Source organism: Astatotilapia calliptera, chromosome 9, assembly GCF_900246225.1.
Source record: "Astatotilapia calliptera chromosome 9, fAstCal1.2, whole genome shotgun sequence".
NCBI classification, from domain to species: Eukaryota; Metazoa; Chordata; class Actinopteri; order Cichliformes; family Cichlidae; genus Astatotilapia; species Astatotilapia calliptera.
In genome coordinates this window covers 15,929,361-15,944,035 of record NC_039310.1, presented here as the reverse complement: position 1 = coordinate 15,944,035, position 14,675 = coordinate 15,929,361, and the positions used below count along the sequence as shown (strand labels likewise).

The 14,675-nt window shown below is 38.6% G+C and overlaps 1 protein-coding gene across 2 annotated transcripts in view; it reads right to left on the bottom strand.

The window, feature by feature from the left end:
- Positions 1 to 14,675, bottom strand: part of stau2 (staufen double-stranded RNA binding protein 2) — a 103,613-nt gene that overhangs the window by 68,675 nt on the left and 20,263 nt on the right. For both annotated transcript variants that reach the window (XM_026179457.1, XM_026179456.1), the window contains 2 exons: positions 12,866 to 13,025; positions 7,241 to 7,348 (listed from right to left, as the gene is read on the bottom strand). In XM_026179457.1, coding sequence (XP_026035242.1) covers positions 7,241 to 7,348; positions 12,866 to 13,025 — 268 coding nt within the window. The remainder of the gene's footprint in view (positions 1 to 7,240; positions 7,349 to 12,865; positions 13,026 to 14,675) is intronic.

Genomic DNA, 14,675 nt, shown 5'->3' with positions numbered 1-14,675 from the left:
TGCAAAGTTATATACCAAAAATTAGAGAACACAGGAATACAATAAGAATAAGATACTGTGCAAAACTGTACAGACTAGAGTAGAATAAAATAAAATAGCATATACAATAGGATAAAAATAGAATACAAATGCGATATACAACCGAGTAAAAATACAAATCCACTTATTAAATCTTTTAACAAGGCTAAGCCCTACTAACTTACTGTTTGTGATCATGATTGACTACAACTGGTAGCTTTTCTTCTTTCCGCATAAAAAGAAGTTGTTGTACAGCACTCATTAGATTGACCAATACTTAGAACAATGGGAAAGTCCAGGCAACTCAGTAGTTCTGAGAACTGGAGATTTATACAAGTTGGGAGCCATTTTCTAAACAACTGCAGATTCCAAGATCATCATAAATTAAAAAAAAAAAAAATACATAAATACAAGTTATTCAGATGTGTCACCACTTTGCAAAGGTCTGGATGAAAGGTTTTATAGTCAGACGAGACAAAGACTGAGCTATGATGGCAGTAGATTTGACCACAATGACAAGAGGATGTTTGGAGGAGTAAAGGTGACGCTTTCAAAATTTAAGAACAATGTACCAGCTGGCAAGAATGGTAATGGAACCATCATGCTCCAGGGCTGTTTTGTTGCCACTTGTATTGGTATATTGCAAAAAAGTGGATGGAATAATCAAGAAAAGGACAACCTCAAATTCTTCAACTTCACCTCAAATCAAATTAACTAGATAGCTGTTCCTGCAACGATCCCAAACCCACATCAAAACTGGTTTTGGAATGGATAAAGATGGCTAAAATTGAGCTTCTCTAACGGCGTTCCAGCCTCGACCTCAACCCTTTTGAAAGTTTGTGGACTATGCTTCAAAGCAGGGCACGTGCCAGGAAACTAAACCAATTTAAATGAACTCTGCCAATTCTGCCAAGAAGAGTCGTCAAATATCCAGACAGAACTATGCCAGAAGCTTGTTGATGGTTACTAAAAGTATCTAGTCAAGGTCCAACTTGCTAAGTGACATTTAACCAAAACTTACTGGGGGCGGGTACATATCTGACTATGTATGTCTACTTCTGACCCTGTGTGGATTACAGAAAATCCGAAATAAATAAATAAACTTGTGCACCCAATTCATATTTTTAAAGTAATAAAAGATGTACTGCATGCTCTACAGTCACTTTACCTTAGAAAGAGAGAAGTTCAACGACACCATTAAAAGCCCTAAATTACTGTAAAATCTATGACTTAACGTCTGAAGTCTGGAGCCCTTTGACATCACCTAATGCTGTTTCCTCTTTTGCAACGGTCTGCTAGGCCTTTATTGTAGCCATCTTCACTTGTGTCTTGTTTGTGGGTCTCTTTGTCTTCAGTTTTGCATTTAATAAATAAAAAGTATTAAATATAAATCAGGTATTAAAGTATTAAATACAAATTAAATATAAATCTTGGGTTGACATCCGGTGGCTGACTCGGTCAATTCAGGAATATCCTATTTCTTTGCCCTGAGAAACTCTGGGGCCATTATCCATTTATTTACTCATCCAATTCAATTCAATTCAATTCAATTTTATTTATATAGCGCCAAATCACAACATAAGTCGCCTCAAGGTGCTTCATAGATACAGAGAAAAAAACCCAACAATCATATGACCCCCTATGAGCAAGCACTTTGGCAACAGTGGGAAGGAAAAACTCCCTTTTAACAGGAAGAAACCTCCGGCAGAACCAGGCTCAGGGAGGGGCGGCCATCTGCTGCGACCGGTTGGGGTGAGAAATCCACTTTGACAACGATAAGCTTGCCTCCTCAACAGTGTTCTTAACTTGGCTAGATGCGATCAAGGGGTTTTCATAAACACTGAAAATATTCTGCAATCATCTCCTTAAGTTGTCTTCTGCAGTCTTTCAGATCTTTGGGTGTTGCCAAGATGGTCAGTGCTTGTTTTTCAGAAGTACCAGATTGGGGACTTGTCACTCGTAGAGTTTTATTATTGAAGGTTTATCTTTAACAGTTACCAAATGCAAGTTCAATAATGACTTTTTATCTGGTTAGTATGACATGATTAAACAAGGGAACAGGGCTCAAAAGTGACTGTCAATTCACCTTTAGCATATTTTTACAAATACCTAAGGACCTATATGTAAAAGACAAGTCTTTGATGCTGTTGTAACAAATAATCAGATGTGCAAGACAGGAAACCTTTTAACCTCTTCTCAGTTCTATTGTCACTCAAACCTTCTGTGTCTCCTTGTTAATCACACCGAACATCAAGTCTTTAACATTTAGTGAATAAGCAGAGACTCAGTCAAGAAATGTTCTGGCACATAATCTCCATAAACAGAAAACTTAAAAGAAAGAGACAATATTTTGGTTTTCATACTGATTAAATTAGGTATGACATCAATTAATTAATGAGCTGGTTTTGGCAGGCAGAATTTGTCACTATTGGACAGAGCCAAGTTAAATGTTTCACTCTTTTTTGGGGATGACTGTAGCTCAGGAGGTAGAGCAGTAGAAAAAGCAGATAGAACTAGTCCATTTAGCATTTACACATCTTACAGGGGCATTGATCTTTACATCTAACTCTTGGTGAGAAATCTACTATTTCTTGTTTTGAATGTGTACAGCAGTTACATTAATTAACAGAGAAAAGTCAATGTTCTGTAACTACATTCATCCTCTTTGTCATTCAGGAAGGTGTTTTTGTGGGTTTTTCAGAGTGACAGACTCACACAAATACCGGAGCATGAGCCCTCCAGAAGTGTTCCACTTGCTTATAATTCATCTGTGCTGTTTAAATTGAAAACATAAAGTCACCAATGGGAAGAACGAGATCAAATGTGGCCTACATGGACATATGGCAAGTCAACAAAAAGTATGAGACAATGCGTATATATCTACGCATTCAATGTCACCTACTCTTGGCACACGATGGCGGCAGACAAGCTGCAGTCAGTCTCCTGGCAGATGACACGGGATCTGCGCCACACCGATGGGATTTCAGCACTTCCATTCATTTACACGCACAGTCAGACACACATACATGCAAACAAATAGACAAACACACCCGTCTGCCACCTAATGACAAGGATCAGATTGTATACAGGAAACCTTTGGTAATTCAATGTTGAATTTTTTTAAAAAATCCCATCTATTCTTGTCTCTTTATTTGTTCTTATTCAATCATGTCTCCAGCTCCGCGTGGAGACATTAATACCCTGAGCAGTCTGAGGATTTGAGCATGCGAGAACTCAGGTACTCTAGAAGAGGAGGCTATGGGAGCAGGGTAGGACAATAGTAGGGACTGGTAAAGGGAAGAAAGGCTCTTTTGTGATGAGTGGTGGATGGACAAGCCCTGAGGGAAGCTGATTCTTGTAAGATGGGTGGTTCTTGGCTCGGACCCTCTTCTCTTGTGTCCTCCTTGGAAAAGGAGCCTCCGATCCAACACACAAGCCGTGATTTATAGATTGGTTCCTCTTTGATGCTGACATCTGTTTGATATTGCCTGACGGGGGGATTAAATGAGCCAACTGGCTCTCAGGGTGGCAACGACCCTCATCGCTGCAGAGGGATGGGAAAGCAGACACTCGCTAACAGTGACTCACGGGTAATTTCATGCAACAGTAAGGGCAGGGATGAGCTGATGTGAAAACATGGTTTCTGTGAAAGGCATTCACATGAGAGATGACCATTACTGTTTTATGTGGGACGCATCTATGTGTGTTAGACGAGGGTGTGCATCAAAGAAGATTCAGTAAAGAGGAAAGACATAAAGCTAAACTTTGTCAACTTAGTTGGAATTTAATGGACTAAGTGTGCAAAATGAAATCCATAAAAACAAGTAATTTAGTAATTCACACTTGATCTCCAACCACAGCATACTGGCAGAGCGAGAACATACTGCATCTAAGAGTGGGGATTAAAGTGAATCTGCTCAAGAGAAATGAAAGCTATGAGGGAAAGAGAAATGTATGTTATGCAAGGAGAGGGAGAGGATAGATTTCAATCTCTGTGCTTGTAATTTTTCTTTAGTTTTATCTTTAATTATTATCTAGTATGTTGGTTTATGGAGTTCCACGTCTAGAAAGACTGCCGTCAATCTTAACAGATCAAACGCTAACAGTCTTGCCACCAGTGACTACTCTGAAGAAAATTGCCGGTTCAAGTCAACTTGTCAGTGGAACAATCGTTTAATTTAGCGGCAGTTTAACAAATTACTTCTTAATGAGGGGAGATCCATCAAAAAGTGCTCTCTATTTTTGTTTCTCAAACAAAGTACTGAGTGTGATATCTTATTGTGTAATTCTTAAATAATTGGGTTACATTCACAATTTCATTAGTAGTTTATCCTTTTACTTAGTGACACTTCATCAGTGTGTTACCGAAAAATGTAAACTAGTTAGAATATGATTGTCTTTTTATAAGGAAAATGGGGTTCAAGTGCTTCAGGATAATTTAATTCTCACATGTAAGTGACACAAATAGAAGGTAACTCTATTGTAAAGTGATTCCACTCGATTAACTGTATCCGGGTTTTCTTTTCAGTCCTCTTTCCATTCATCGCCAAATGGCAGCTCCAGCAACTGGATAAGCAGTTAAGAAAATTGATGGACGGATGTTTCTTTTTTCCCTTCATTTACTTATTTCTTTGATTTCCCCTTTTTAAAGTATTTTTTTCTTCTTCTTTTTTAAATGTGTGTGGCCATTTGTCTTTGTTTTATTTTCATGGCTGAAAATAAAACAAAGACGTTCAACATTGAATTACCAAAGACAAATGGGAGTCTGTGATGGGAGGGGTGGGGGGTAGCTATCAGGAGGCCACTGGAGGGACTGAAAAGTTTTGTATTTCTGCATTAATGTTTAATCCCTAGAGGTTGCCGCTTGATTCAAATGCCTTGTTATATGTAATCACATGCTTTTCCAATTATTTATTATTCATTTATTTAAAAATAAATAATTTGTTGATTACTGTTTGTTGCCATCTGACACTTCAACATTTGCTTGATGTAGCGCAGAAAAAAAAATGAACCTGATCCCTCTGATTTAAATAATGATATCCTTTTACAGTAGAGGGTAGACCAAACAAACCAAGCTAAACGCTGCTGTCAAAAAGCACACACAACTCGTAACTTGTGAAATAGTCAAAGAAAATGAACTGTTGACAGAAATGTAGGGAGATGGTGAAAGAGAATAAGTGTTGTGAGAGAAAGCACATGGAGAATATTTACTGATTTACTGCTCATCAGACAGCAGTAATGAACAGTCTGTCTCCAGACTGACAGTGAGCAGAGGAGAGACCGCTCGGAGGAATGTGGCTATGTTCTTCTTTTAAAAACTGCTGCTCTCAGCCTCCAGTTTGGAGGGACTGAAAATGAAAGTGAAATGACTGCTGCCAGTGACAAAGACATAACAGATAATGAATCATGTCAATCCAGACTTAGCTGGATGAAATTATTAATAGCAATTCCAGGAAGGTAAGTGTAATTCCTCTGGTTAAACGCAAGGTAGGACTCACAGGGTAGCCATTCCATACCCTAGTGAGTAAATACATTTTGTTAACAAAGAAGTTGAAAGGTGGAAGGAAAAAGGGAGGATTGGATAGCTTCGCAGATAATTTTTCCACTGTTGTGTAAACTCTTATTAACAAGCAAAGTAAACACAGTGAGAAGATTTTACCTCCCTTCCTCTCCTTACAGTTCATTTCCTCTCAGCCCATCTTCACATCCCCTAGTGTCTGTGAGGAACTGCCCTCTGTAATTTTGGGACTGATGTAAGAGAGGTGGAAGGGAGGAACTCTGTGGAGGAAGGGAGGGGGCACACATTGTAAACTGAGCCTCTCTTGTTTTTGGCACCTTGCTGAGTGCAGAAGAAGAAGTGGGGAGCGATGAGGGAGAGAATATTGGACGAGTCAGCTGAGATATGGTGAAAGCCAAGGAGCACTGAACCAGAGGGTCATACAAGGACACACTAGATTTCATGGACTAAAAAAAAAAAGTTGTGTTGTGACTCTAATGGTCAGAAAAGATGTGGTAGGATTCCCTGTAGAATCCAAAGGAATCTTGTCGGGCAAAGCTAGTAAGGAACTTAATCCTGGTCATATCCAGTGGACCATGTGAGGGGAACAATGTTTTAAGTTTTGGATGTCGGGTTTTACCAGCTGATGCAAAAAGCTTTTCCCAGAAGCAGCCGTGATTAAGAAACAGAAACTATTGTATGCCAAGAAAGCCCATCCTGAGGTGGCATTAGACATGACAGACAATGTACTTCACAAAAACGAAAATCCCTGAATACAATGATTACACATCCTTAACTGTAAAACCAAAAGTGAGCCAAATGCACAGAATTACCAAGTGCCTTTACTCAGGTTTTCAGAAACACATGTAATCCCTGTTTTAATGGCAAAAGGCAGAATTCTGATAACATATTGAAGCTTGGTTTAGCAGATGATGCTAGTAAGTAAAGTTCATTCATAAATAAGCCTGGTTTTAAAGCCTTATTAAATGAGTCTATTAACAATCAGATACAATGTAAAGTCAGTACAATGAGCTTGACTCAGGAACCGAATTTAAGTTAGTTAAGCATAAAACAAACGAGTTAAGAGGCAGAGTTTTGAATGGTGTGATTTTGTCATCATAGTTAAATTTAACAGTAAGTTTGTACAAATAAAGCCTACTCAGAGAGCACAGCACTCAAATAATGGAACAAAGCTCTGCAGTCTTGTGCTGTGTAACCGTTTTGCCTTCTGGGCAGGGATGGGTGTCTAGATTGAAATGTGATTTAATAAAGTAAAGTGTCTTTTAGGGGTTTGTACTCGATTAGCACCAGCTAAGCTGAGTCACCAGTCACAACACCACACCACTGAATCCATTCCCACATGCTTAATCAATTCCATAACCGCACTGAAACACACTCTCATATGTAATGTGTCTCACTAAGATAACAGAGCTCACTGACGCATAAGTAAAGGAAACGTCCGTCCTTATAATAATAAAAAAATGCATTATTAATGAAGGATTCCCACCGTGACTCCTTCAAATTCCACACTTCCCACATTTTGACATTACATAAACCCCGGACACCACGACTATTTAAACATCATCTCACTGCACAGTTTATCTTCATTCTGCATTCCTTCTGAAATTACTTCAAGGAAGATCATAACTTGCAATTCCCCTTGGTACCAATAATAATAACATTGCACGAACATATCCTTGTGGGTATTTCTCATATCGTTCTCACCTCAAAATTAACAGACAAGTTCCTCTTGAGGGCAATTTCATAGACCAGGCTGATCTCTGATTTACTGGCATCAGCGCCTTCCTCCGTCTCCCCCTTTTCCTCTGGATTCTGGAAAACAAATACAAGATTTGAAAGAGGGAAATGTTTAACAAAGGTCTGTCATTTGATACAATGGTAAAATGATAACGAATTTTTTATTTTTTATTTTCACAATTTCCAATGAACAGTGACTCAATGTTTGACATGTCATCAAACATGGACAATACTGAACTGCACACCAGCAGTGTGGACGTCGGCCAACCTGCCACAACGAGAAGCTTGTCTGTATTCTGGAGACAATCCTTATCTGATATGGAATTAAAAACTTGGTTACATGGACACGACTGGTGGTCCTCTGTCTGCACTGGAAGGCCTCTTAAATTGATTTTCTATTAAATTTGAAATTTTTATAGTGAAAAACTGTTCCAGCTTAAATTATCAGTTATAATTTGTGAACATCGTAAACTGTGTCCTCCTTAAAACAAACTAGAGAACAAGAAAAGCTTAAGATCAAAGGATCAGCGCTCACGGGGAGAATCACACATTTATATCTAAGAGACAGGCTCGATGACATTTCACCGTTAAAAATTAAAACTATTTTCTGTCTCCCACAAAAGCAAAAACTAATTAACCTATGAAGCAATTCTGGACTTAACATATGACGGCTCTGGGTTGAACTTACGGTTGAAATTACGAAGCTAGTGATAAGAGCAACTTACAGTAATTCTTAAATTCGTTCCCATTAATGTTTGAATTGAAATCTTTCAATTTGTCATCACAGTATCCTCTGCTGATGATAAAACCTAGTTTGCAACACAGATATCACGTCACCAGGCACACAACAAGGGGTTTTTTGGTGCTATCTGTTGATGAATGTAGCCGTCTCACTTTTTGTCTGATTAACTCTGAATGACTGCAGTCTTTCCCTTTGGACTCCTTTCCTTTTCCTGCCTCAGTACATGACCTGATGGCACATGACTAACACTGTGAGGTCTCTTAAAATTCACAGGAAGGAGTCCTACTGCACCTACCCCACTGGGTTAAAGACATACAGATGGTAAGAGGCATGTGTGACTAACTTATGCTGAGATATACGCCATATTCTATTTTGGTCTAAGACACTTAGATTGGCATTAATCACACAGTAACATTAGTGTGATATTGATCATAAACATAAAAACAAGGTCACAGGTTTATGAATCAGCTGTTGCTGCCTAGCAATTGCCAGCAACTTTCAGCAACTACTTGCCAATTGGTCGGGGACTAGCAACTGGAGACATAGCAGTGTGAACTCAACTCAGGGATAAGAGAAAGAACTTGTAAACTGTAGAAAATTGTTTATACCTGCAAGCAGGTAAAAAAGTCTTTTTTAGACCTTTCAAACAGAATGAGGACTAAACTTGAGGCTGAAACAGCAACAGTTTTGTTACATAGTATTAATTAAGTTTCAGAACAGAAATGTGAAATAAATTTAATGTGAAAACAAAACAAAGCTAACTTGCTGCTGATTGGAGTAAAGGCTGTTAAAAAATAACATGGCCTTAAGGATGGACACTCATCCCGTGATCTAAATATGTAGAGAGGGCATAAGTAGCACACAATGATGCTACTTATTCCCCCTCTACACAAACAAAAAACATTTAAAATGGATCAGAATTTAATTTAAGGCAATTTAATGCTTTTTTTTATGCCATTATTATTATTAATAGCATTTTAAAGACACAGTTTTACTCCCTCAAGAGAACCTTAGAGAGCTGGTTAGGTTTAAAAAAATAAAAGGTGGTGACAATGATTTGTTTGGTATTTATTTTTTATTTGTCACAACTATGGCTAACTAATAAATAAGCACTGCTATACTATACAATACATATCTAATGTGCTTAATGCCCTGTATAGACACGGACATGAGAGAAACTTGAAAGTGACTCAGAGCACATCTCATTTTTTTCCCACTGCTCTAATTTCAGTTCTAATTTGGATTCATATTTATCATGATCACATGTTTCTGTTTCACTGATATATTTGATTAATAGCATAAATTAATCTCAAAGCTGCATTAACAAGCTGCTCGATAAGTTTGGGTGCAAACCAGAATGACTAAGCAGACCTGGCAACCTTCCAGTGACAAAGACAAATAGAGGGCTAACTCTGATTCCAGCAATTCATCTATTTATATAATAGTATATAAATATAAGTATAAGAAGAACCCATACAGAACTCTCAGATATTAACAATCACCTTGAAGTAGCTATTGTCAATGAAAAGAAGAAAAACATTTCATTTTTATATTTAGGTCAACTGATTTTAAAAGGGATCATCGAAGGATAGGAAGAAGGGGCTCCCAGAGGATGAAAATGAAATTCAGTAAAATTAAAGGCAAGCTTGTTTGTTTCACAGAGCTTGCACCTTGAGCTTTTAACTTTTCCCAGAGCAACATGCATATACAGAACTGTGCAAAAATCTTGCCCTAGCTATTATTTCTTTAAACTTTGTTTCAAGGAGCCAGGCTTTCTTGTAATTTTTGAAAGCAGTCTTGACGAATTCAAAGTTTTTCTTTGGACATTACCTGCTTTTACAATTTACCTGACCTATTCAGAGAATATTTTGTTTGTTAAGACGCTTAACATTGACCTATGGATCATTCAGGTGTAATTAATTTGGTACCTAAATCAAAGGAAGAATGAGTGCATGTGCATCTACACATAACATACAATTTAGCAAAGAAACAATTTGTTATGAGCAGCCTGATGCAAAAAACACTTCCTCTTCCCATGTCTTTTTGCACCAACAAATAACTTCTAACCAAACACTTGTCCCAACTCCAGGATGTTGTGCAGTATCTCCTTAAAAAAAATGTGAGGAAACTGATAAAGTGGAGGACAAAAGAACAGTCATCAGGCCTATCATCACTGTCAATATGTATGGAGGGAGTCAGGAGAGAGGTCTACAGTCACAGTGGAGTCTCTGTCATGGTTCGAGGCTAGTACGTTTATGAGAATGCATCATTTTTTTTGAAAGAGGTAACTTATATGGTAACATATATTTATGAGTATAGTATCTGTTTTTTCTATTAAGAAACTAAAAAAATTACTTACTGTGCCTTTAAAGAAATGACAAGATAGCTTTTCTAAGAGAGTTCAGGCCTGCATGTTTGCATGTTCTAATAGGTCACTGCACCTATTTCCCAATTTCCCACCACAGTATAAAGAAACGAAGGCTAGCTCAAAGCTAAACTCACTAGTGGGGATATAGTCATTCATTTAAGCATTTAATCATTAAAATTGCAGGTGTTTTATGATTCCCGGGAATATATCTTGTTGCCCCACTGGTGTATAAACAGTATAATTACAGTGTCATTGATATTTACCTGCGGTCTTCCTCAAAATAAAGGTTTGACAGCCCGTGGTGAAAAGAAACATTTTATGCCGGAGGGCGCCCACTTACACATGTAGGATCACACAGACTCATGCAGAGACAGAATGAAAGACATATACTGTAGACAGAATGTTCCTCAATTTGTAAATCAAGACTCAGAAGCAGCAGCAAACAAAGAGCTCATTTATGGAGGCCGACGCCACAAGACAGCAAGGCAGGCAAGTGAGAAGAGCCAAAGCGTTTTGAATAACCATCAGCGATGCCAGGCTGTGAGGATATGGGGTAATTTGATTTCCGGTGGGAGATGATAACAACAGTTAACAGCTATGCCCGAGGGAAACTCTGGAAAGGTACAATGACACTGGGAGTAGGCAGAAAGAAAAGCACAAGAAAAAAGAAACAGGGGAAGAGAAAATAACCCTGTGCCAGGTGCAAACTAAAACTATGGAGATTGCAGGGCTTAAATTATACATTGGAGTAATTAGAGCTGAGGTGAATCTGGATTCAATCTGATGAAAGGTGAATATGCAATCATCTTAGCAACTGCAGAAATATTACAAAACATGATTTAGAGGCATCCTCTAAGCAACACCAAATCAAAATAAAGAAAAAATCCTTCCACCTTTAATTAATGAAGGCGTTTATAACAGTGGGTAGGATGAAAGCTGCAGATGAGGCTCCAAAGAACAGAGGAACAATCTAAGTGTTTATTAGCTTTGCCAAAGCTTAAAAAGCAGCCATAAGATGTCCAAGACTGTGTGCTCGTGGGTGCTGGAAAGCATGTACAAAGCTCTCAAAGCTGAATTCTGTTGATTTGTGTTGTATTTGTGTACATTTTAGAAAATTACATTTGCCAGTTTAACCGAATGTTCCCCTTAAGTTGTCTATAATCGGATGGACTGACAGCTACCACTGGATTACTTTGATGCAGAAGAAATATTTATAACTTGAGGATTCTCAAAGCTGCAAGGTTTTGTGAATCTATATGTTAAAATCCATCCAGACCTCCAGAGAGTCATTCAAAGACCCACTAAAGTACTCAAAACTGCCTTTGTAGTAGGTCCTGCTACACTAGGTGAAAGCAATACCCGTCACGTTGATACTGACAGTGATACTTGTTGTGCAGAACAGGTATCAGATTTATATCATGAATAGCAGCCAGGGCTTTTATTTGGTATCGGTTTAGTAGGAAACTCATGGTACTGAACACCACTAGTTTCAATTCTTTTTCAGTGTATTTCAACATGCCCAAATATAAGTACGAGCCAACTCCATGTGTGTACACTCCCCAGAATAAGGATAAAGACTGTAAAGAAAGTACACTGGATAATGAAAACACTTTCTCAGAAAAAGTGACGAGACCAACAGGACTACTGTCCAGTCATTGAACTCTAGTCAATCCTACTTCTGAACCAAATCAAAGTAAAGTTCAATGTCGCTTTCAACAATTTCAATATGAACTCTGAGAACTACGTCACTATTTGTAGAGGAATTTCTGAATCTGTTTCAAATCTATGAGGTCCTGGATGGACTCTGGATGTCAACAGTTAACATGATTTTCTGTGCGTGTACCTGGCAGTACAACTGTCTTGATGCATGCTCGGTCATCCAGGTAAGACAATCACAGAATGTTCAGATGCTACCCATCAGCCTTCCATTCGATGCACCAGTAGTATCGATTTTCAAATATTCTTGGGTAAAATACAAACCCCAAGTTGTTCTCTGATGCATCCGGAGCGTGCATCGGTGTGTGAATGTTCGAAAGCACTTACATAGGAAAAGTGTAGAAAAAAAGTGCTTGTATGAATGGGTGAATGAGGCAAGTTGCATAAAATCGCTCTGAATTCTCAGAGAAGAGGAGCCCTATATGAGAACCAGTCCATTTACCAATCCTAGGTGACTTCCTTCTTGAGTTATCACATTCAGAAGATTTTCTGAAAACATGACCTCTGACCTATGACCTTGAGGTCGAGGTCACTGAGAGTGGAACTTGTCTGAGACTTTCAGTAGATGCATCTATGGAATGAATTAAAAATCTTCCATCAACTTGTTCTCAAGTTATCACATTCACAAGTTTGGTTGTCCAAAATTGTCCGTAAGTCAATAAGACTCAGTCAGAAGTCAGTAGAACTTAGTAAGTGCAGGTTAAACATTGGGAAATATGCAATGTTATTGTAACCTTTCTGTTTTTATGTGTTTCCGCGTGTTTACCTGTGGTGGCCGCTCAGGGATGGGTTCATTGCGGAGGGCTTGCAGGGCCTTCATGGCAGCGTTGTGTCTGGCTGCTTGGCGAGTGCGTCCCTCACCAATAAACTCATGACTCCCTACAGACAGCTGCACATAGAAGATCTTAGGAACAGGATAATGGTACCTGGAATTTAAAAAAAAAACCCACAAAAAAACATTAGCAAGAAGAGAAGATGTATCACGAAACTAGTAGTGCAAAATATGGCAGATCAGGAGTGCACATTAAAGGACATTAAACGATCAATATGTCGCCTTAACCTTAAGCGAAGGTTTACATCCGCTTTAAAAACAGATGCTAGGGAAAGAACTGGCTCTAACATAATGAGCCAAGTTATCAATTCTCACCGTTTACACCATTTCCAAATTAAAGGCCCACTACTTCATCAGGGTCAATTACTACACAATAGCCTGTTGGCCAACCACTTGAAAAATGCAGTGCTATTGAATCTCAGCTCAGGCATGCAAAACAAAGCGCAGGGACATATATCCTCTCTTCTTTCTTCTTGCCCCAAACATAGATTATTCTCTCTTTCTTTGGGTCCTGACAGAGTGGGACTGAGCTGTCACTGAGCAGATTTAGAGGTCTGCGTGTGTGATACCCCCCTCCCGGGTCAGTAGGAGAAGGGCTGAGAACGTCTGCTGGACTGAGGACAAGGAAAGAGAAATAGTGGGAAAACTAATAAGAGAAGAGAGACGTTTTTTTTTAATATCCGCCGCGCTGTTCACTTTCTTCTCTGCCAATTTACACTTATACTCATGAGGACATACAGACACCATATGTGGTCGACACAAATGGATAGGAGCAGTTAAGATTTATGGAAATGGGTCTTGACTCGAGTCTGGTTCCCAAACTGTATTTAATTTTTTCGTAACCTTTTATATCTATACTAAGTAAATACAGTGACATCTTTGTCTTGTACAACGACTGGTTGTAGAAAACTGAAACTGCCTTTAGAGATATACAGCTTTCCTTTTTTCTGTGTTCACATTTCTATAGAGCAACATCCCACTTGGTGTCATAGTCCAAATAACTGATTGGGTGTGTGTGGGAATTTGGGGAAACCCAAGAAGCTTGATGATGCTGGACAGGAAAATCAGCGTGCAATGGAAACTTTTGCAGTTTCTGTCTCAACAAACTGCACACATGCACGTTATTAAATGAAAAGGTATCAAGGCCTTATGTTATCATTAATTTATTATCTAGTGTCGTACAGTACAACAACACAAAGAGCTGCCATGCTAGCAGCTTCCAACAGTGGAGCACTAAGCTAATGATAACATCACAATGCTAACAACATACTGAAATTTACCATATACACAATATGAGTTGGGGTTCACAATATGGGGATCATGGCCTCAGTTCAGTTCAGTTCATTTTTATTTCAGTTCCTTTTGGGGATTAGATATTTTTCAGGGATTTAATCTCAAAAATTACAGTGGCTCCACCGTGTCATCATTAAAAATTCACCTTACTTGCAAAAGTTCCCCAGTTTAAGATAGGGAGGAGACACATTTTTTAAAAAGTTACTGTGCTAGTGCCAGTAGCTCGAATAAATGGTTGGGTTTGGTGAGGAAGAGCAACTGGCGTCAAAACCTGTGCCAAATTAAATATTAGGATCCATCCACGTTGGTGATCTCTTGGGGAAACATGGGAGTAACCGTAAGTACCTTCTTAGTCAAAAACAATTCACTGTGGACAGTTGTGGCCAAGTGTTTGACGTAGTGACAAACATGCTCTTACTTTTAAATTCTTCATCGACTCCTGCCTTGTTCC